Source organism: Rhinatrema bivittatum, chromosome 6 (assembly GCF_901001135.1).
Source record: "Rhinatrema bivittatum chromosome 6, aRhiBiv1.1, whole genome shotgun sequence".
NCBI lineage: Eukaryota > Metazoa > Chordata > Amphibia > Gymnophiona > Rhinatrematidae > Rhinatrema > Rhinatrema bivittatum.
Window position 1 is genome coordinate 332,123,956 of NC_042620.1, and position 23,122 is coordinate 332,147,077.

Here is a 23,122-nt window from a genome sequence, read left to right on the forward strand (position 1 = left end):
GAATAAAGAAGTATACCCATCAATTCCAGGTGCCTTCCCTGCTTTCAGCTCTGAGATGGCCAGCAATACCTCTGCAGAGGATTTAGGATGACTCACGCCCTCTTGCAAAGAGTCTTCCAAATAGGGAAGCTGGATCCCCTCCAAGTATTGGGAAATATCAGCGTCCGTGGCATCATCCTCCCTTGTGTACAATTTAGCAAAAAGCTGATTAAACTGGGCACTCATCCCTTCCCCATCAATCACTACGGTCCCATCACGTGCTTTAATTTTAGTAATTTGCGATTGGGCGATCCTGGCTTTCAAAGCATGAGCCAAGAGCTTCCCCGCTCTATTGCAGTGTTCATAATATTTCTGCTTCATAAGATCTAGTTGGAAAACAGTCTCATCCACATCTAGCTTCAGTAGCTGAGTTCTAAGGTCCCCTAATTCCGATAATAGGCATCTAGTAGGTGTTTTTTTTTTGTGCGCTATTTCTACCTTTTCCAACCTTGCCCGCAAAATAAGGCGTTGCTTAGCCTTCTCTTTCTTTTTGTAAGTTGCCAGGGCTATAAATTTCCCCCGCAGCACAGCTTTGAGACAATCCCACAACACCACTGGCTTAATCCCATCCCATTATTAGTGTGTAAATAGTCCTTAATAGCGGTTCTAATTTCCGATTCCACCTCCTTATCTTTAAGTAAGGAATCATTCATCCTCCAGAATCGGCGGCCAGCCTACGCCCATACCATTAAAGGACCACCGTATAAGGGGCATGATTTGACCAAATTATGCTCCCAATGTCAGCAGCTGTAGTTACCCCAACTAATGATTTGTCAATGAAAAAATAATCAATTCGTGTGTATAGATCATGAGCCTTGGAATAGAAAGAATAATCCCTTCCCCCAGGTTGCGTTCCCGCCAGATATCCACTACCTGCCACTTGGTAAGAAATGTCTGAAGGGCGCTCAAATCCACATTAGAATAATGCCCCCCTCCTTTGGAGCAGTCTACCGCAGGATTACATACCAAGTTAAAGTCCCCTCTGATTATCAACTTCCCGGTTTTAAACTGCAGCAATTGTTCATCTAATCTGAGAAGCACCTCTCTCTGAAGCGTATTAGGATTATATACAGTCACTAAAATATATAGAAGCTGATGAATATACAGTGAGACATCTGCCCTCAGGATCTCTATGAACAGAGTCTACCTGAACCAAAAGATCCCCGAGATTAAAATTCCCACTCCTGCATATTTCGACGTAGGTGTGCTAGCAGCCAAAAATACCTGTGTAAAATGAGCAGATTTCAATAAATGTTAATGTTTTTTACGGAGATGAGTCTCCGAAATAAACAAAATATTCGCCTTCAGAGAGAGTGCCTCCCTAAACATACTTTTACGTTTCGATGGATGATTGAGTCCCTTAACATTCATGGAAACTACCGTGATAGCCATCATCAATTAGGACTCCTCTCCCCTCAAGCATTATTAGAATCCTCAATCTGTCCTCTCCTCCAGTTCTCACTCACCCAAGCCCAGAAAACACATTCACACCGCTCTAATGGCCAAAAACTAAATCTTCCCCACACTTGCCATGACATGCTCCCCCTTTCCCCCCTCCCCCACTTCGTCCTCTCCATTCTCCATTTCCCGCCTCCCCAGAAAATTCTCCCGCCGTGCAGCCATCGGCAGGATCCCCTCTAAGGAGAAAGCGAGATCACCCCCTACCTCTCCCACCAACCCATAATATTTCAAGAGTAACAAAGGTAATATAAAACATCAGAATGTGTCAGTTCAAGATCTGTGACATGCATAAACGCCAAACAGAACTCAATTCACAGCCTTTGTATAGCACAGAAGGCCACACCTGATCCGTCAAATCCCACAGGATAAGAAAGAAGTCCCCACTAGACTCTACACTCTCAGTCCACGCTCTCCAAAGATCCGTGTTGCTCAGTGGATCTGCTTTGCAGTCTAGAGCCCGACTTCCCCACCCGTTGCCAGTGGGGGCGTTCCACACCTGCAGGCTTCTGGACGCCTATCTCCCCACCTGGGAGGGTCAAACCTGCTCCAGCCAAGATTGAGGCTGCCTCCGCTGCAGATTTAATGTGGTGTGTGCTGCCCTCTTTAGTAAAAGCCAAACCAGTCGGGTATGTCCAACGGTACCGCAAATTTTCTCTTCTCAGTAGCGCAGTCACTGCTTGTAGGTCTCTCCGTTTCTGAAGCGTAACCACCACCAAATCATTATAGATAGCGATAGTCTGACCATCCCACTTGATGGAATCCATCTTGCGCGCTTGTTGCATAATTGCTTCCTTGAGGCGGTAGCTATGCAGGCACACTATGATATCTCTGGAACATTCGCTTTTGGGGCTCTCAGCGCTCTATGTGCTCGATCAAATATAATGTCACCATCAATAAGAGCTCGCTGATCAGATCCGCCCTTTAGCACTTCCCGGCATATATTTTGCACTACCAGGCCAACGTCCTTATAGCTTTCAGTTTTGAGTACTCTCCGGATTCTGATATTAGCACGCCTAGATCGGTTTTCCAGATCTTCGTTAGCCGAATGCATATCATTCAGGTCTGATCAGATGCGGGAAATCTCCTCCTCTTGCCCCCTCCACTATATTTTCTACATCTTCAACCCGTCGGCCGTAATCTCCCAGCTCTGAACGAAACTCCGTCAGTGCCTCCTGCATATCCGTTTTAATGGATTTTATGACTCTTTGTATTTCGAGGAACCACTTTTTAAAATCCTCTTTTGTTGGCTTCGTTAGCGTGCCCAACCTTCCTACCTCCCATTTCGACTGGCGTGGCGTCCTTGCCTTCCGACTCAGCCCTAATGGAGTCGTCCGTCGTTACTAGATCACCCAGCTCTGGAGCCTCACTCAGGGCCGCAAATCTGGAGCCTCCAAGATCGTATGAGAAAGTTTTTAAATCCAGCCTGTTTGTCATCACTGATGGAACCGCTATCCTCTGGTACTCCCCAGAAGTAAAAATTAGCCCCGATGACACTGATAGAGCTTAGATTAGGTTGGTTGGAAGAGGAGCTATCGCTTCAAGCGACCATGCTGTAGGGACGACGTCACTTCCTCCTTTCAGCATACAGGTTTTTATGTGAAAGCTGTTATATCACGATAACACAACTGCAGCAAATGTGTAGGATCATTACAGGGCAGCAAAACATCACCGATATGCTTGAAAGATGCAAACATTGTAAAAGCTCGCATTAAACTCCTAACCAGTAGCCTTAAAAACATAAGAATAACTGCTTCTCACATTGAGTTAAAATCCTGGCTGAAGCAAACCCCTCCACTGTCAGGAAAATGACGCTTTCAAAATGCTCTGGTCTGGGTTTGGAACAGCTCAAGTTTTTACACATTTTCTACTGCTGTAAAATTCAAATCTCACCTTACAAAGAGGATACTCATTATGAACATTATGCAATCAAAACAATTTGAGTGTTTTTAAAGGCCTTCATCTGAACAGGATACTATGCTGTCAGCAACTTTATATTTACTCTAACTTTTAGAAAATGGAAAATGTTTGGCATTTTGTCAAAGTTAACAGTTTCTCTAACACTCAGATCTGGGGCCTGGCCCAGCTTGCACCATCTCGAAGATCTGGGTTTGGTGCCCAAGCCAGGCAGTTTCTGTAGAGGCAATGGGCATAGCCTCTGGGACAGATGGCCTCAATCACTGCGCAATGTCGCCTCCTGTAGCCAGACTCGGGATTCACAAGTACTTTGGGTCTAAAAGGGTCTGTGGCCCCTGACCAAGGACAGTTGCTGGGATGTCTGGGTAACTTGCTTGATGCGGCGGTTACTACCCTCAACCATTAAGCCTTATGCTCACCTTTGATGCAACTCCAACATTACTCTCTGCATCAATGACAGGGGATGGCAGGAAATTTGAATCAAACAGTTACCAACATGGGCCCTGTACTTGGTGGTTGATGAAACAGATAAGTTTGGGAAAATGGGTGTGGAAGCTTGCTGGGCAGACTGGATGGGCCGATTGGTCTTTTTCTGCCGTCATTTCATTTCTATGATAAAGAAATGTCAAAAATGGAAGGAAAAGGCAGAGGCTGAATGAACTATAAACCTTAAGGAGTAGGAAGAACCAGCTAAGGATACAATGCTTTTTTTTTCCCCCCTCACATAATCAAAATGTAACAAAAAAAAGAGCCTTTATGTTCTGAAAGCTTTTTTAAAAGATCCTGACATTAAGACTTTTACATTCATTATGGCTTCACTGGACTTCTGTAATTTATTTTATTTTTATTTATTTATTTAAAGTTTTTGTATACCAACATTCGTTAAGAAAACATCACATCGGTTTCCATAGAACAATAAGTAGCCAACAGGGCTTTATAATGAAACTGATAATAGAAACTGGGTGGGGGGGGGGGGGGGGGGGGTTTGGAGGGTGCGGGAAACCAAGGTTATGCTGTACAAGTAGGTAAACACAAAAACATAGTTAAATACAATTATAGATAATGTACAATCAAAATATAATTAAATAGAAGTAAAGATAATGTACAATAAAATCTAGGGGGGGGGGAAGTTAAGAAAGGGGGTATTCGGTCAAGGACCTGGGGGGGGGGGGGGGGGGTGAAGGAGGGTAGGAGTGATAGGAGGAGGGAGCTCATGCGTAGGATCGAGTGAACAACCAGGTCTTGAGGTTCTGTCTGAATTTCTTAGTGCAGGTTTCAAGGCGTAAGTGGGTGGGCATAGAATTCCATAAGGAGGGTCCAGCTAGGCATAGCGCACGTTGCTTGGTGGCTGTTAGATGGAAGAGTTTGGGAGAAGTGTGTTAATGTTTGCGGTGTAGGGTGTTCAGACTATTTACACATCCGTTCCTCTGATGTGTAAATAGTCTGAACACCAGAGCATGTCTGGATTGTGGGTGGCTTTGTGAATAAGAGTGAGGGTTTTAAATTGAATTCTGACTGTGATGGGGAGCCAGTGAAGTTGTTTGAGGATAGGTGTGATGTGTTCTTTTTCTGCAGGTGCCTGTTAATATTCTTGCAGCTGCATTTTGAAGCAGCTGCAGTGGGGGGCAAGGCTGTTCTTCGGGAGACTTAGGAGTAGAGCGTTTGAGTAGTCAATTTTAGATAATATGAGGGCTTGTAGGGCTGTTCTGAAGTCATTGAGGTGCAGAATTGGTTTGAGTTTTTTTGAGGGTGTGTAATTTAAGATTACACCCTCAAAAAAGATCACCCTTTTCTCTTTAAGCCTTTTCAATGCTCAATCTCTAACGAAGAAGTCTGTAATCTTAAATGACTACCTCATCGACGTGAAACCGGAGATATGTGCAATCACTGAAACTTGGTTAAAACCATCAGACACAGCAATAATTAATCAACTACCTACAGAGGCTTACGACTTCTTCTCGCTTCCGCGTCATAAAAAAAAGGGAGGAGGTATTCTTTTAGCAACTAAAAAGGACCTCAGATTCTCTCTACATCAATCCAATTCCAATTCAAAACTTGAATTCGGCTTCTTCACCTCAGACAAGCTCCAAATCCTTCTCGTATATGCTCCCCCAGGACTCTTGGAATCAGATGCTTCACCACTGGTCGAACTAACTTCCTCCCTCATCAACTTTGACTCACCAGCTATCATTCTAGGTGATTTCAACATGCACGTTGATAACCCTACCCTATCACCTAACTGTGAAATACTACTCACAGCCTTCACAGCGCTAGGCTTCACTCAATTAGTTAACAAACCTACCCACAAAGCCGGCCACACACTAGACCTGATCTTCGTTAACGCTGCAATCAAGCCCGCATCTATCCCAAATTGCACTAAGGTCCCGTGGTCAGATCACTACCTCATAACAACTTCATTCTCTATAAAAGATACCAACCCGGCTTGCATTCCTTCGCCCTCCTTCAATTACAGGAAAACTTGCTCCCCAGAAGACCTTAACAATCACCTTTCACCACTACTCCACCAACTGGACCTTACAGATCCGAACGCAGCACTTCGATCATGGAATACAATCACCGAAACTATAGCTAACAAGCTATGCCCTCCTATTACAAAAAAACCACACCAGAATTCCTCCAAAAGACAGCCATGGTTCTCTTTAGAACTAAGAAAGCTCAAACTCCAACTAAGACAAAATGAGGCTAAATGGCGCAAAAACCCAGGAACCAACACCCTTTCAATCTACAAATCATCTCTGCACCAATACAAATCAAGCACCCTAAGATCCAAGAGGGACTACTACGCCTCGAAGATACACAACCTTGTATTCGATGCCAAAGCCCTCTTCAGCTATGTAGCCAACCTCACACAATTAAACCAACCAGAGATTGCTCATGACCAAGCTCAATCGAAAGCGGAAGAATTAGCTCTATTCTTCAGCAACAAAATCAATACTCTTCTATCGCAGCTCCCCACGAACCCCACTGTTCCACTAACCACTCCTCAACCTTCAATCAACTACACTCGGTTAGAAGAACTTGACACAACTTCATCCACTGAGATCCAAGGAATTCTAAGGAAAATGAAACCTTCCTCTCACACTTCGGATCACATCCCAGCCAAACTACTACTATCAATTCCAGAATCTATCTCCAAAACCCTGGCAGATATCATAAATTGCTCCCTTACACAAGGAATCTACCCTGACAACCTCAAACTTGCCTCACTCAAACCCCTTCTCAAAAAACCAAATCTCGACCCAAACGATTCTAACAACTTTAGACCGATAGCCAACCTCCCATTCATAGCCAAGATAATGGAAAAATTGGTAAACTCACGACTCTCAAACTACATTGAAGATAATAACCTTCTATTCCCATCACAATACGGATTCCGTAAAACCTTAAGCACGGAAGCCCTCCTCATCTCTATGACTGACCACATCATCCTAGGCTTAGACAAAGGACAAGCCTTCCTTCTGATACTACTCGACCTTTCGTCTGCATTTGATACGGTCAATCACTCCCTTCTCATTAACCAACTAATAGCCATAGGTATCTCAGGCACTGCCCTATCATGGTTCAGAACCTTCTTCAGCAACAGAGGATATAAGGTTAAGATTCATAATAAAGAATCCTCTCTTCACCCCGCGTCAGTAGGAGTCCCTCAGGGCTCATCCCTGTCTCCTACCTTGTTCAACATTTATCTGTTACCCTTATGTAAACTTCTCACCGACCTCAATCTCAAACACTTCCTCTATGCAGACGATATTCAGGTCTTGATCCCCATCGAAGAGTCACTCGCAAAAACACTGTCTCACTGGGAAACCTGCCTCCAAAACATCAAACAGCTTCTCACAAGTCTCAACCTGATACTAAATTCATCAAAAACGGAACTTCTACTCATCACACCAGAAAACAGCTCCCTCACACACACTCATCCCACCGTACCAAATACTACACAAGTAAGAGACCTAGGAGTTCTAATTGACAATCACCTAAACCTGAAAGCTAACATCAACAAAACCACCAGAGACTGCTTTTATAAGCTCCAAGTGCTGAAAAGAATACGACCTCTCTTCCACACACATGACTTTAGAACGATTCTACAATCAATCATTTTCGCAAAGCTGGACTATTGTAACACCATCATGCTTGGTCTCCCCTCATCACACACCAAACCATTGCAAATGGTCCAAAATGCCTCCGCCCGTATACTCACTAACACCAGGAGAAGAGAACACATAACCCCAATCCTGATGGACCTTCATTGGCTGCCCATACACTTCAGAATAATCTACAAGGCCATTCTCACCATTTTCAAAAACATCCATCAATTAGCTCCAATCGATCTCCATATCCCCCTCCGATTACACCATTCAACAAGACCGACAAGAGATGCTTACAAAGGATCACTTCAAGTACCCCCAGCCAAAACTACCAGACACATCACGCTTAGAGATCGGGCATTCTCCACAGCCGGTCCAACTTTATGGAACTCCATTCCCCCGGATCTTAGAATGGAACCCAGCATCTCAACATTCAAGAAAAAACTCAAGACGTGGCTATTCACGCAGGCATTTCCTAACTCCAACATTATTTAACTCATCAATCAACACGCTCCGCTAATAATAACATTAATAGCCACCTCTTACAATGTTATTTATACAATGCTAATTATACATATATATAATCATCTGATCTTCATTTTCCTTCTCTCTCCAAGTTATTGATTTCCTTGTTATATGTAACTGCTTTTCTGCACTTTTGTTCATATTGTAAAGTTTTATTATTATTGCACCCCTGTTTCTTGTGAACCAGCATGATGGGACTTTCGTCCTGAATGTTGGTATATAAAAAAAACTTAAATAAATAAATAAATAAATAAATAAATAAATAAATATATCTAATGTTATCCTCTCCCTCCTTCTCTTCTCCCAGTTCTATTACCTTGTTATTTGTAACTGCTTCCTTCCACACTAATAGGTTATTCAATTGTTCATTGTACACCCCTGTTATATGTAAACCGGCATGATGTGATTGTATCATGAATGCCAGTATATAAAAATCTTAAATAAAATAAAATTAAAGCTTTTCTATACCGGCATTCATGATACAATCATATCATGCCGGTTTACTAAGAACAGGGGGGTGCAATGACTTTGCACCCCCCTGTTCTTTGTGCAGAGTGCAGAGGAAGCAAAAGTTACAATATAACAGGGTTGTTGAAACTGGGGAAGGAAGAAGAGAAGCATAGACATGAATAATAGAATCTTTACAGAAATAAATTAATTTACATTGTGCGGTAATGTCTCTTTATGTATAATATTTACATAATGCATAATTTGAAGTAACAGTCTTTGATGGTGGAGGAGATAAATTTCTGTAGGCTGAATTGGGGGTCAAGTGTGACACCTAGGTCTTTTACAAATTGCGAGAGGACTGGGGGAGCAAGGGGGGAGTTGGCTGAGGGTGTGGAACGGGGTTGATGGGTTGAGGTGAAATGATCATGAGTTCAGTTTCGCAATAGCAAGACATAGATTTAGACCTTTATATATTGCTTTATATATTAGGTTCTGTGCATGCAGAATACGCTTTATATATTAACGACTAACCACCGACCTGCTAGACAATCTTTCCCTCCTCCCCAGCAAACCACTAAAATGAATAAAATCGAAATTCTAAAACCACGCAAAAACACGAATGCGTGTTATTCATTTTAGTGGTTTGCTGGGGAGGGAAAGATTGTCTAGCAGGTCGGTGGTTAGTCGTTAGGAACTGACCAAAGAGGACAACAAGAGTTTGAGATTTTTTTACGCCAGAATTCTCATATGTTTTTCAGTTTTTGTATGCTTTTGATAAGAAATTCTATTATGTAATTAGATTTTATTTTAGTAAGTTAATTTTACACTTGGATTTCATATTGTACTATTATATATTTATAAATGTTTTAATTGTAAAGTACCTGGAAAGGTTCATAGTGCGGTCTAGAAATATTATAAATAGATAAAAAATAAAGGTCTAAATCTGTGTCTTGCTGTTGCAGATTCTCCCCGTCTGTACTTTTTATATACAACTCATAATACTCCTTGGTCTATCAACAGCTTTCCAGTTGATGCTTTACTACAGGCTTCAGAAAGACAGCACTAAGATACAGTATATAGAAATAGAGAGCGGATATTTTATACTTAATAGTTGCAAAACCTAAAGAATATATGTTAGAAATGCACTCAAAAGACACCTCAAATACAAACGAATAAAACACCAGGCATACAGCATCACAAGCCTTCACTCCACTACTGCCAAAATTAGGCCATTCCTGAGTCATGGATAATTCCCAGATGAGTCGTGGTGCTCTACATTTACATTTGACCCCTAAAAGCAGAAATGTCAACATTACTATGTAGTCATGTTGTATGTGTGAATAAGGATATTTCTGGAATACCTTTTAGCAGATCAGTAAGTGGGGGAAATATCGCCAGTTCTACAATTTCATGTGAGACTTGATGACAGTTATGGCTTTTGGTCAAGCATCCCTCACTCTGCTTATCCCAAAGTGAAGCACAATATAAAATCAATGTGCCCAACTCATTCCAGTTAGAAACTTCAAAAACCCGAAGCCCATACCCTGGTTCACATCAGAACTGAAACGTGTAAAAGAAACTGGCAAGTCACTAGAATGGAAATCAAAATGACAAGAAGATGACGACAACTGCAGATGGAACCAAGCCAACCACGCAAAAACAATCAAGGGAAAAACTCACCCGTTCTGCACAATCAACATGCCCCTCCAGGATTCTCCCCAACTCCGTGCAATAAACCAGAAACATTTTTCAGAGAAAACCACACACATCCAATCAAAACTGGACAGGGTTCCAACAACGGGCATATCAAATGCACGATAGACTGCATCACTTCCCTACTAGAGAAAGGCATTGATACCCATCTCCCCTCACTCAAAGCAATAACGTGCCAGAAAGACCCCTGCCCCTTCTGGATAGTCAACCAAGCTACCTCCAGGCCATCAATAAAACACAAGCAGAGCCCATCTAAACCAGATTGTTAAAAAAATAAAAATAAAAAAGTGTTCCTGAGGTATTCATTAAAGCAGCCCAACTCAGATCAGTCTCTAAGCTTCCTTCCTGAAGAGGCAGTGCTACCTACATTCCAGAAATGGTCTGGATCCTTTCCAGTTTGGCTTCTGACCACACCACAGTGCTGAAACTACACTAATAAGCCTGGCTGACAAATCTGTAAGCAATGAGCCTTACTAATAATCCCAGACCTCTCTGCAGCTTTGATATGGAGACCACAAACGCCTCATCATCCGCCTAAAAGATCTAAGACTAGCAAGGCTCTCAACTAGCTTGGTTCACATCCTTCCCTCCAATCTCTGCTGGATTAGTCCTCGCCAAGCCTCACCCTCTCCCCTATGGAATACCACAAGGTTCAATATTTACAGGACACTCCCACTCCTCTCCACAGGCAAAGTTACCAGGTTATAAACTACTCCCTAGGCTGATCCTACTCACCCCAAACCTTGACAAGACACTAGCCAACCTTAATGGCTGCGTCAAAATAAACTGATCCTAATCCACCAAAAGACAGAGGTACTATGGATTGGCACTCTCAAAGGACTAACCATCCTCCCCAGCTCCCAAGTTCAGAGCCTTTGCTTCATGCTGGACTCCCAATTTACCATCAAACCCCAAAGTACAAGCAGCAACTAAAGCAGCCTTCTTCCATTTTCACCCACTCTACCATCTTCTCTGGAATGGCAGTGGATTTTGCCACCGCTATTCAGGTGTCTGTTACCTCCTGCTTACATTACTGTAATGACTTTCATGTCAGGATACCTCAACAGATAAACCATTGAATACAATGCATACAAAAATACTGCAGTCTGAGTGATATAGAATGGAAGAATTACTTCAGACTTAAAAACCCGATCCTGGCTCCCTGCATTCTCCTGAGCCATGTTTAAAGGCTGCGCACTGACCTACCTCAGCACCACTTACATACCTTCCCACCTAGTCATGATAGACCACATATCTATGTGACTCACTTGAACCACGAGGTGAATCCTCACAGGATTTGCCCCAAGCTTTTGGTAATCTTACACCTTGCATCAGACTAGCTCCAGACCTCCTATCTTTCAGGAAACTTGTGACAACTTGGCTTTTTGAAGAAGCAATGAGTTCATACCCAAAACATGAACCCTTTTACAATAACCTTTGAGCGCCACTAGCACTCAACTGAGTGCCATCTGTACACTCAACAGACCTCCTGATTTGCACTACACATGCACTATGTAGTCTTGCCATTCTATCGTATTTAACATATTACAGCTCCTATCATTGTAACCCATAATATTTATGCTGTAGCCCCTCAACTTGTACACCAAAACCAGCCATGGGTATGCACTGTAATTACCACCACTCATGTAATGTACAGTAATCGGGGCGAATTACAGGAAAGTATCAGCCCCAGGGATTTCGTTTCAAAACCAGCCCACAGGGTATCTGACCGATTCTCCCATACACTTTCCCTGCAGTGCATATTTCAACAGCTCCCAAAAGCAAGTCAAAGATCTTTGAGAGGTATATATCATGTGACCTGGAGCTTGGCAAAACGGAGTCAAAAAAATCTCCAACATAAATTTCACAATTCTCCTAAATAACCAAGTAGTACAGCACACCCTAGACCAGGGATGAGCAAACAGCTGCAGTCACCGTTCTACCCATGCAATCGGTTGGGGGGGGGGGCCCCCCCCCGTACGTTTGGTTACATCTCTCATATAAATCTCTCTCTCCTAGGTTCCTGCTCTGGTGTTAAAGTCCCTTGCCAATCAATCAGCTCTTGAATTTGTTGCCAACTAATGAAACAACCATACTGCTAGCCAGTGTGAGACACATACACCCACTTTGTCTATATCAGAGAGAGAGAGAGAGAGAGAGAATGAATATGTATACACACACCGCTAATAAGGAGGCGCTAGGGATGCGTTATTGTCCCTAGCGCGACACCCAGTTTGAATACAGAATCGCGCGCCCAGAAGCGGTGCCTGGGTGCGCATCTGGAGAGCAGGCACTCAACACGGAGTGCTGGCTCTCCCACACTTTTTACTGAATTTCCCTGATTGAAAGTAAGAACGCATGTGTGGTCTTTGGGTCAAATAGACACTCATGTATATAGGCACCATATAGACACTCATATATATAGGCGCCCAGGCACTGCTCCTGGGCGGGCGATTCTGTATTCAAACTGGGTGTCGGGCCAATAAGGTGGCACTAACGACAGTAGCGCGTCCCTAGCGTCTCCTTGTTAGCGGTGGCTGCCAGCAGGTCCGACAACCGACGCTTAATTTTACCGGCATTGGTTTTCGAATCCGCTGATAGCAATGGGTTAGGAAAACGGATGCCGGCAAAATTGAGTGCCTGTTTTTCTTACCTGCTCACCAGCGGGTTAGATTAAATTTTAAATTTTAGGTTCCTTCGACAACATCGCTATGAAAGTAAGTCGGAGGGTGTACAGAAAAGCAGTATTTTCTGCTTTTCTGTACACTTTTCAGGGTCACTTAAATTAACGCCGGCCCAAGGGCTGGCGTTAAATTCTCTGAGAGTAAAATGTGTGGCCAAGCCACACATTTTACTTTCAGTATTCCAGGAGACTAATAGCCTCATCAACATGCATTTGCATGTGATGAGCACTATTAGTTTTGGGGGAGGGGGTTGGCTGCATGTTTTCCACGTGCTATTACCCCATACAGTATAAGGGGTAACAGACGCCAGTGGGAAAAGCATGGCCGAGTGCACCGTTCTGTATCGGCCTGCACGTATGGGTGTGACTGTCACAGAAAAGAGAGAGTGTGAGTGTGTGTATATGAGTTGAGTGTCTATTTGACCCAAAGACCACACATGCATTCTCATTCTCAATGTGTGGGTGTGACTGTGTCACAGAAAGAGAGAGAGAGAGTGCGAGTGTATCCGAAAAACACCCCTATCCACACTTTGTGTCAGAGAGAAAGACACCCACATATACAGACACAATAGGTGTGTGGGGGGATTCTCTCTCTTTCAGACATGCATATTCCACTGTTGTGCTGCTGCTCATCTGCTCAGTGAGTGCCCCCCGTTCCAGTACTGCCATGTCATGTTTTTGCTTGCTGTCAGTCCTTTCCCAGCCTGTAGCAGTCCCCTGCCTTTCCCATTCCCACCCTTCTTGTCACCCCCACTCTCCAGGAGGTTCATGACTCCAGGGCCAGCTGTCCCTTCTTAGAGTTCAGCCTAGCTCAGCCCAGCCACCTCAGACAGAAGCCTGCCGGGCACTTCCTCCTGGTTCATCCCCTCCCTTTCTGTGACTGCAGCTTGCCGCTGCTTCTCCGTGCCCCAGCACCACCAGCACCACTACTCCAGGAGGTTCATGACTCCAGGGCCAGCTGTCCCTTCTTAGAGTTCAGCCTAGCTCAGCCCAGCCACCTCAGACAGAAGCCTGCCGGGCACTTCCTCCTGGTTCATCCCCTCCCTTTCTGTGACTGCAGCTTGCCGCTGCTTCTCCGTGCCCCAGCACCACCAGCACCACTACTCCAGGAGGTTCATGACTCCAGGGCCAGCTGTCCCTTCTTAGAGTTCAGCCTAGCTCAGCCCAGCCACCTCAGACAGAAGCCTGCCGGGCACTTCCTCCTGGTTCATCCCCTCCCTTTCTGTGACTGCAGCTTGCCGCTGCTTCTCCGTGCCCCAGCACCACCAGCACCACTACTCCAGGAGGTTCATGACTCCAGGGCCAGCTGTCCCTTCTTAGAGTTCAGCCTAGCTCAGCCCAGCCACCTCAGACAGAAGCCTGCCGGGCACTTCCCTCCTGGTTCATCCCCTCCCTTTCTGTGACTGCAGCTTGCCGCTGCTTCTCCGTGCCCCAGCACCACTACTCCAGGGTTTTCCCACTGACCGTGTGCTGTACAGAGTCCTCGGCTTTTATGGTTCCCCAGGGTTCTGTTCTGCCTCCCTCCTACTGCTGTTTCACCAGGGCTTTAAAAAAGAAAAATTAAGCCCTGGCCGAGCCTGGACTCCAGATGGAAACCTGCTTTCCCACATGGAGTCCGAGCAGCCAGGACTGATGCAAGGGTATTAGGTGTCCTAAGCGAACCTTACAGTCTGCCCCTCCACAACCATTCCATCTCTCTTACACACATGATTAACACACTATGAATGTATAATACATTTTACATGGAAAAGGACACTTTTGAGGTAAAAATATCACTATATGTATATTATTTTTACATGCACTGCTGTGATGCCAACCAGAAAACTTACAAAAAAAGGACACGGGTACTTGCCAGGTTCTTATGGCCTGGATTGGCCACAGTTGGAAATAGGATGCTGGGCTTGATGGACCCCTTGGTCTGACCCAGTATGGCAGGTTCTTATGTTCTTAACCCAAATCGCATTAGGCAAATTATAATGTGTGTTCGGTGTGGGCTTGACCCTCAGAAAGCCATGGGTAAACAATTACAATACAATAAACCTCCCACACCAAAACTGCACTAACCTGCAGCATTTAAACAGTGACAATCCTACCTATGAAAAGGCAACCCTGCAAATATTACACCAAGCCCTAAAACCCCAATACACCTGTTAGGAAAACAGAACAGGCCAGGCTCTTATAGATCCCTGTACAGAAACTATGCCTACCTCGGACACACATGCAGAACGCTGAAAGATCCTCACTAAATACAGAACAAGGTGACCATAAAAGTATAAATAGTGACGTATAGACAAAAACTGAACTGGAACTGCAACAAGACTGTATGCAGTGCAAGAATGAAGAACAGAAACATCACCATTCCTCAAGAAACTTAAAAAAATAAATTCAGGCAATATAAATCAATAATAGTAAACCCATGCTAATAAAAAAAATACATTCATTAATTAAAAACTCAAATTTTTAAACATTTCCCAAACACCAATAAAATATTTTACAACAGCAGACACAAACACCACCTAATATTAACCAATAAAAATTTAAAAAAAATACTCCGCTCTCAGTACCTGAGAGTTTTTGATTACAGTCACCATGAGATTGTTATGGATTAGTTAGGGGCACAAACTTTCTCCTCTCTCATGTGCTCATCCTCAAACACACATGAACGCTTGCTCACATATGCATGCTCACTCAAATCTCTCTCCCACACTCACACGCTCTCTCAAACACAGACATACACACACATTCACTAACTCACTAGCATTGTTCTCACTTTTCATCCCCTTGGCATCTGAAGATTTTTTTTTAAATAAGCTGTTTTACTCACACTGGTCTTGGAGGAATGCAGGTAGGGCTGCTTGCTGATAATCCTGGAGGTGTCTCTTGATGTGGGAAGAGGAGGAGCATTATTTTTGGCTGTGGCCAATTATAAGGCGGGACCAGCAGGTCTTCAACCAGCAGTGAGGCCACAGCGTGGGAAATCTGCTGGTTGCACCCCGCTAGCACAGGAGGCTGCAGAGGCAGAGGAAAGCCACAAGAGTGCTTCAGGATGAGGGGTGCCTGAGGAGCCGGCCTGTACCGCCGCAATGCTGCTTGGGGAGATGCGCGGGGGGAACAGGACAATACCGACCTATTGCTGCTTGGGGAGAAGAGCAGGAAGCCGGCCATACTGCCGTAGCTACCACCTCCGTAGTACCCATGGAGAAGCTTGGGGGAAGCTCCAGCTCTGCAGAGCTGGTGTCGGTCGCAGCGGCTCCACGAGCATAGAGGCGCTGTGACCAACATACAGCGAACCACATGACTGGCCGGACCAGCCCACCGGGGCATGCCCGAAGCCCCGACAGATTATATTCAGGGCGGACTGGCCTATTTGTGCTCCCTACACTGTATCTGTAACCAACCCAACCTACTGTAACACAGTTGGAATGCTGCTGCTGCTGGAAACGCATGCCATAAACAACGATGATGTTTGATTTACCTCACAAGTTATACTGTAGTAAACCAGAATAGGTTAAATAAAAGACCAGAGATCTATCAGATCCTGCTTCATTCTATCTGCTGTTATTTCATAGCACTCCACAGGAAAGTGAAAAATAGTGTTGGTAATTAACACTGTATCAAATTGAACCAAAAAATGCTTTTTGACTCCCCCCAACTGCATCAGCACATTCCTTGAAATGGAGAATTGTGACCTTTGAGGCAAATTCAACACATAATTGGCCTGTCCTAAGATCAGACTGTTCTGGACATAAGCTACATTTCTAACTAAATTGCTGCTGACTGTGTTCTATTCCCTGCCCCTAATTGGCTTTGACTAAAGCCAGTCAGGAAAAAAATGTCTTATTCACGTTAATCGTTGCTAGAATTACCCTGGACAGACACTGGAAGCCCTGAAGTGCTCCTGGTACCTAAGTCTGCTCCATGGGTATGGTGGTTAATGAAAAACTTACACTGGATAAGAACATTTCAGACAAACTAAACCATCCAAATCGATGTGACTGAGTTTGCCAAGGGATTACTTCAGCAAAACCACCTTCTATAATCTCATCTGAACCCAATGAGAGCGACAACATGATTAATCTTTATACGCTTTCAGGCCGATGCAATACCGTGCTCTGCGGCCAGCGTACGGTCAACACGCGTCCTGGACGCACCTGCATAACCCCTGATGCAAAAGTGGGGATTAGCGCATCCAAAATGCATCTCCAATCAAGCGCATAGCTAATACCGCTCATCACATGTAAAGTCCACGTAGATGAGGCCATTAGATAATCCCCGTGATGCAAAATGTTTCCCCCACACGGCCAACGCACCCTTGCAATGCAGCAAATTTTACACCAGCCCAGGGCTGGCGCATTCAAGGGTGCATTGTAAAACCCCCAAAGTCCTGCTTTCTGTGATCCCTACTGGTATTGTTGCGATGCTAAGTAGGAGGACCCACAGAAAGCAAAATCAGTTAAAAAAACGTCTGGGCACCCATTATAAAACAACCATAATATACATGGTCCAGGCTGTGTATATTGTGCCAGTAGTGGGAGAAAACGGACACTTGCACTAAGCGTCCATTTCCTAAACCGCACCAACAGCCACCTCTCCTGGGCACTGGATGCCGAGACGGCGCCAGGGACACAATTTCCCCCTAGCGCTTCCTTTTTACCGTGGCAACTAAGTTAAATATTAAATCAGGGGCCTAAGAGAGGTGGATCGGCGTAAGTTAGGACAGCAGGCACTCAATCATGAGCACCCATTTTGCATGCGCCAATATTGCAAAGAGAGACTATTGTCAAGCTGCTTTTCTGATGCTTCACATTTTTTATGTACAGTGTAAACAAACTGTCACAAGGACACAAAGTATATGCACATTATATTTAATATTTTGGAGGCTGTGGTGCTCACTTATAGATGTTACCGTACATTAACTCAATAGCAAATGACAAAAAGACAGAAGTGCCATGGATAGTAAAGACCAAGAAACTAGTACTCACGAAAAAAATAAAACATTCAAATGCTCTACAAAGCTTATATTGAGGGATTTCATAAGGTACTGTATACAGCAAACACCTATACCCAGTTTCACTGGTGAAAATGAAAAACACATAACTAGTATTAAATGCAAGTGTCAAAAATAGGTGCAATACCCTCTGATCTACGACAGGAAGATCACCAAATCTCATTCACAGATGTCAATCAGATATACCAAAAATATATATACCAAAAATTAATCATCCGGATAAACTCTTCTAAAAACAAACTGAGCAAAAAATAAAACATTATCCAAGACAATGTCTACATTTTCCATGTCTACATGGAAAATGTGGTGGGTTTTTTTTAGAAGAGTTATCCTGATGGAGTAACCTGTGGTACTTTTTGGCATAACATTTCTGCAAGGGGGTGACCCCCAAAGAGCAGCAGTTACAACCTTAAAACAGAAGGCGAGGGGATAATCTGCACGGAATAGCAATTACAAGCCCACACATGGGGAGTAACCGGCATGGGGCAGTAGTTGGAACCCTGAACATCTGCTGGGCTGGACCATTTTGGTCTTGATCTGCCTTGGGTTTTTGAACAAGATGCTGGCAGCGCTGGTTGAGATGCTCTCAATTGTCCGATTCGTTTTTGCATTTTTTGTTACACCTGACTGACATTTCCAAATGAGATTTGGTGGATTTTCCCCCATTGTAGAACACAGAGCATATTGCATCTTTTTTGAACCATGGATTTACAGGTTTATATTTATCCAAGTTTCATTTTGAGATTTTGTCAACTAGGAGAAGTCTGACTTTTGAGTTTTTAAATCATTTTTTGAACTGTTGACTTGTTTATATTTTTATATTTCATTGAGAGATTGTGAACTTGCATTTAAAATTCAGTAAAAAAAATAAGTTTTTCACTTAGGGATCAATGATAACTATCAGGCCGATACAGCTAACCCGCATTTGGACGCGCGTTTGACACGCTAGCTTTACCCCTTATTCAGTAAGGGGTAATAGCGCATCAAACGAGCATCCAACACCCCCCCAAGACTAATAGCGCCCGCAACATGTAAATGCATGTTGATGGCCCTATTAGTCATTCCCGTGCGATACAGAAAGTAAAATGTGCAGCCAAGCCGCACATTTTACTTTAAGAAATTAGCGCCTACCCAAAAGGTAGGTGTTAATTTCTGCCGGCGCCAGGGAAGTGCACAGAAAAACAGTAAAAACTGCTTTTCTGTGCACCCTCTGACTTAATATCATGGCGATATTAAGTCGGAGGTCCCGAAACTTTCCAAAAGTAAAAAAAAAACAAAAAAAAAACAAAACTGACGTTGGCCCGCGGCTGTCGGGTCGAAAACCGGACGCTCAATTTTGCAGGTGTCCAGTTTCTGAACCTGTGGCTGTCAGCGGGCTCGAGAACAGACGCCGGCAAAATTGAGCGTCGGCTGTCAAACCCGCTGACAGCCGCCGCTCCGGTCCAAAAGGAGGCACTAGGGACGCGCTAGTGTCCCTAGTGCCTCCTTTTACCGCCGGGCCTAATTAGCATACTGAATCGTGAGTGGCCTGTGCGCGCACTGCGAGAGCGGCCGTTCGCCCCTCTCCTGCGGACTTTACTGAATCGGCCCATAAGTTAGGTGTCACGTTAATACGGAGGCACTAGGGACACTAGCGCATCCCTAGCACCTCCTTATTAGCAGAAGCGGCGGCTGTCAGCGGGTCTGACAACCGATGCTTAAATTTTACTGGCGTCGTTTTCGAACCCGCTGACAGCCACAGTTCTGATAACGGACGCCGGCAAAATTGAGCCTCCATTTTCCAGATTTTTTTTGGGGGGGGGAAAGGGGGTTGGTGCCTCCGATTTAATATGGCTATGATATTAAGTCGTAGGGAATACAGAAAAGCAGTTTTTTATGCTTTTCCCGCACATTTTACTTTCAGTATTCCGGGGTAATAACCAATAGGCATTTGCATGTGTTTCGGGGTGGTGGGCCACGCGTTTTCCACGCGCTATTACTACCCCTTACAGTACAAGGGGTAATAACAGCGCGTCTAAAACGCGCGGCCGAGCGCACCGCTCTGTACCGCCTGCCGGCTCGGGATGGGGACCTACGTTTTCCGCCCTATCTAAAGTTGTTGTTTTGTTCGGAAAGGCGGGAGGACGGCCGAGCGACAAGTGGCGGCTCCCGCAGCCGGGGGCGCTCCCTTACCTTAGGCGTGGAGATGTGCTCCATCCTCGTCGTCGCTCCCTCCTGTCCTCCACTGTCTGTGCCCGAGCGGAGCTCAGCACCCGGGGCTCTCCCGTCCCGCCCAACCCGCCATGTTGCCCACGGGCTTCGCGGGTCCCGTCTGAAACATCGCGCGATCTGCGCGTCCGTAACCACGGTGACTGAGACGGGGGCCGCCAGACGCTACGCGAGGGGGCGGGGCCGCCAGACGCTACGCGAGGGGGCGGGGCCGCCAGACGCTACGCGAGGGGGCGGGGCCGCCAGACGCTACGCGAGGGGGCGGGGCCGCCAGACGCTACGCGAGGGGGCGGGGCCGCCAGACGCTACGCGAGGGGGCGGGGCCACCAGACGCTACGCGAGGGGGCGGGGCGGGGCGGAGTCCCGTCCCCGCGAACTTCTCGCACCTTTTTTTTTTTTTTGACTGGAGAGGGGCCGTGGTTTTATTTTCGCGGATGTAAATTGCCGCCGCTCTTGCAGGCAGACTGTAAATTATCGGAGACCTGAGGCCTCTCATGTGCAAGAGAGTTTTAGATTCCAGCAAGGGGGACCGAGCCAGGAGTCACCCAATGGGATTGGGGTTTGGATTCCATGTGAGCATTTGCTCTGATCGCTGCTGGGCAGACAAGAGGGGCCTTTTTGCTCTTTATTTATTTATTTCGGATTTTTATATACCGACATTCTCAATACAAGTATCGAATCAGGTCGGTTTACAAAGAACAAAACTGTCGCAATAAAGGCGTTACATTAAACAGCGTTTCTTAACATATGAGTAACATATAACATATCATATAAAAAAATAAATAATACAAATTAAATATTACATAGACTATAATAATAATAATAATAACTCGTCAACAGGACGTGGATAAATACAAAGGATGTTTAAGGCATGAGTATATATCTTGAATAATTAGAGGGGTAGTCTAAATTGTGATATGTGGGTACATAGACCTTGTTGCTGTGCAAAGTCCGAGTTATGCATGAGTAAAAGGAGACTGATGAATGAGAGAAGGAGTCTTAAACAGGTGTGTAGTTCAGATCTGACGTGGTTAGATCTTGAGGGGAGTATGGCTGATCGAGGATCAGATGTTGGACTATTTTTCTCTTTGACCGGTGTCGGAGTGATCTTGTGATTCTGTGTAGGCTTGCCTGAAAAGCCACGTTTTTAGGTTTTTCTTAAAAGTTGGATGACAAGTCTCTTGGCGAAGATCCGGCGGTAATGAGTTCCAGTAATAAAGTTCACATAGCAAATGCCTTCATTTGCTATGTGAAGCGAGGAAGCATTTGGACTGAGAAAGGGGGTGGGCGAAGTGTTAAAAGAATTTCTAAAGAGGTGGAGGTGGGGGGACTATGAAACCAGCTTTTAGCGGTGCATCATGGAGGCCTGTACCCTGAGGGGATGCTGGAGCACCCCTAAAAATGGCTGCATAGCAGAATTACCACTTCACCCCGAGTCAGCTAAACAGGCTGATCAGTTCTGGTTTTGTCCCACTGCATACAGGGGTTTGTAGTTCTAATATCCATAAGCTTGCCCTGTGTTAGTTCAGTCGACTAGGTAATAATAAGGATCAATAAATTGAAATTGAGACCTTTTATTGGACTAATTTAATATCTTGTGTAAAGGGACCTGTAGACTCTTTACTAAGGACTATGGTGCACCCACTGGAGGAATTTTAAAGTTTGAATTTCATTCTAAGTCCAATTATGGATTTAGAACAACCAACCTCCCAGGTAACCCTGATTTTAGTAATTGACTAATTTTAATGTTATTACTGGGCACTGAAAAAGTAATATATAACACACCTAATAAGTTTGACAACCCTTTGATTTAAACATACCCCATTTCCTAGTTTTAAAAACTAACAATTCAACAATAATTAAGATGCAGCAAAATGGGGCTATCCAGTCTTTTGCACCGAGTGCCATCTGCATGATTATCTACCTGTTGGTGAGAAGAGCTCCTGCCTCAGAAAAAGAGTCTGATATCTAAAGGCAGAGCCAGGACCAGCTTTTTCTGTGCCTAAGGCAGATATTCATAATTACAAACAGCCCACTCCACCTCCCCACGCACATACACACACACACACTTTTTTAGTTTGTTTTAGTTGTGGACAATGTATTTGACATGACAGAGTGAGCCTATAATACCAATATAAATAGTATAATGTAATAGTGAGTTAATATAAAAAAAATAGTGGAGAAAAATAAACAGTATTCTTTATTTGTTTAAAAAATGTGGAATTAAAACTCCTATCACAAGGATAGAGCCAAAATCTACTGGCAATTATAAAAATGTGTGGATAGTCAAAAGTCACAATTTCACATCAGAAAACTAGTAAAGATATTGCTCTCATATATATGCAGCAACATGGTTACATAGCTTTCACTGAAATTTGAATGTAAACTGGCCCATTTTCTTCAATATAATGATACAGTCCAACATGTTATTTCATACACCAAAAATGTGAGTGAGGTTCTTTCCTTAAAAGTGCAATCAAATAATGAATAACATTTGGCCTTTTGTATTCTTGAAATGATCTCAGCATGAGCTACATTCCCCATTAAACCTACAAATTCATTTTGAATTTGATTGGATAAATAACTACCGCATCCCTCTCAATGGTTTGTAATGTGTTGCTTCAGTTCATGACTCTAGTGGCTTATCAGTGCTATAAGGTTCAGGAATATCCCAACTTTTGGATTTCCAGTAATCCTGTCTGAACTTCTAACAGAAAGATTGTACTTTGCACAAAATAAAATTACATCTTTCTTAGTTTTTGTCTCCATCTTTCTTTTTCTGAATTCATTGCTTTTTGTAGAACATCATCAATATGCCCAGTAGTCTTATTTGTTTTTCCATTGATTTCCACTTTAACATTTTTTCACAATGGTTGAGTGAATTTTCATGTTCTGGAATACTATGGTTCAAGTGTTTCCACGTTGAAAAACCTTTCCTTGGATTTGCTAATGATTATGTACTCTTTCCAAATAAAACACATGGAGAGCAAAATAAAGATTTGTTTGTCTTAG

General features: G+C 44.1%; 1 protein-coding gene across 3 annotated transcripts in view; it reads right to left on the reverse strand.

Moving 5' to 3' along the window:
* Window positions 1-20,199, reverse strand: part of LOC115094544 (myotubularin-related protein 8-like) — an 84,004-nt gene extending 63,805 nt beyond the window's left edge. The window contains exon 1 of one of the 3 annotated variants that reach the window (XM_029607701.1): window positions 20,075-20,199. In XM_029607701.1, coding sequence (XP_029463561.1) covers window positions 20,075-20,098 — 24 coding nt within the window. In that variant the 5' untranslated portion in view covers window positions 20,099-20,199. Of the gene's footprint in view, window positions 1-15,718; window positions 16,207-20,074 lie in introns of those variants that run through there. The other 2 variants (XM_029607704.1, XM_029607702.1) reach the window with 2 other exon arrangements.
* Between the last annotated feature and the right edge of the window lie 2,923 nt (window positions 20,200-23,122).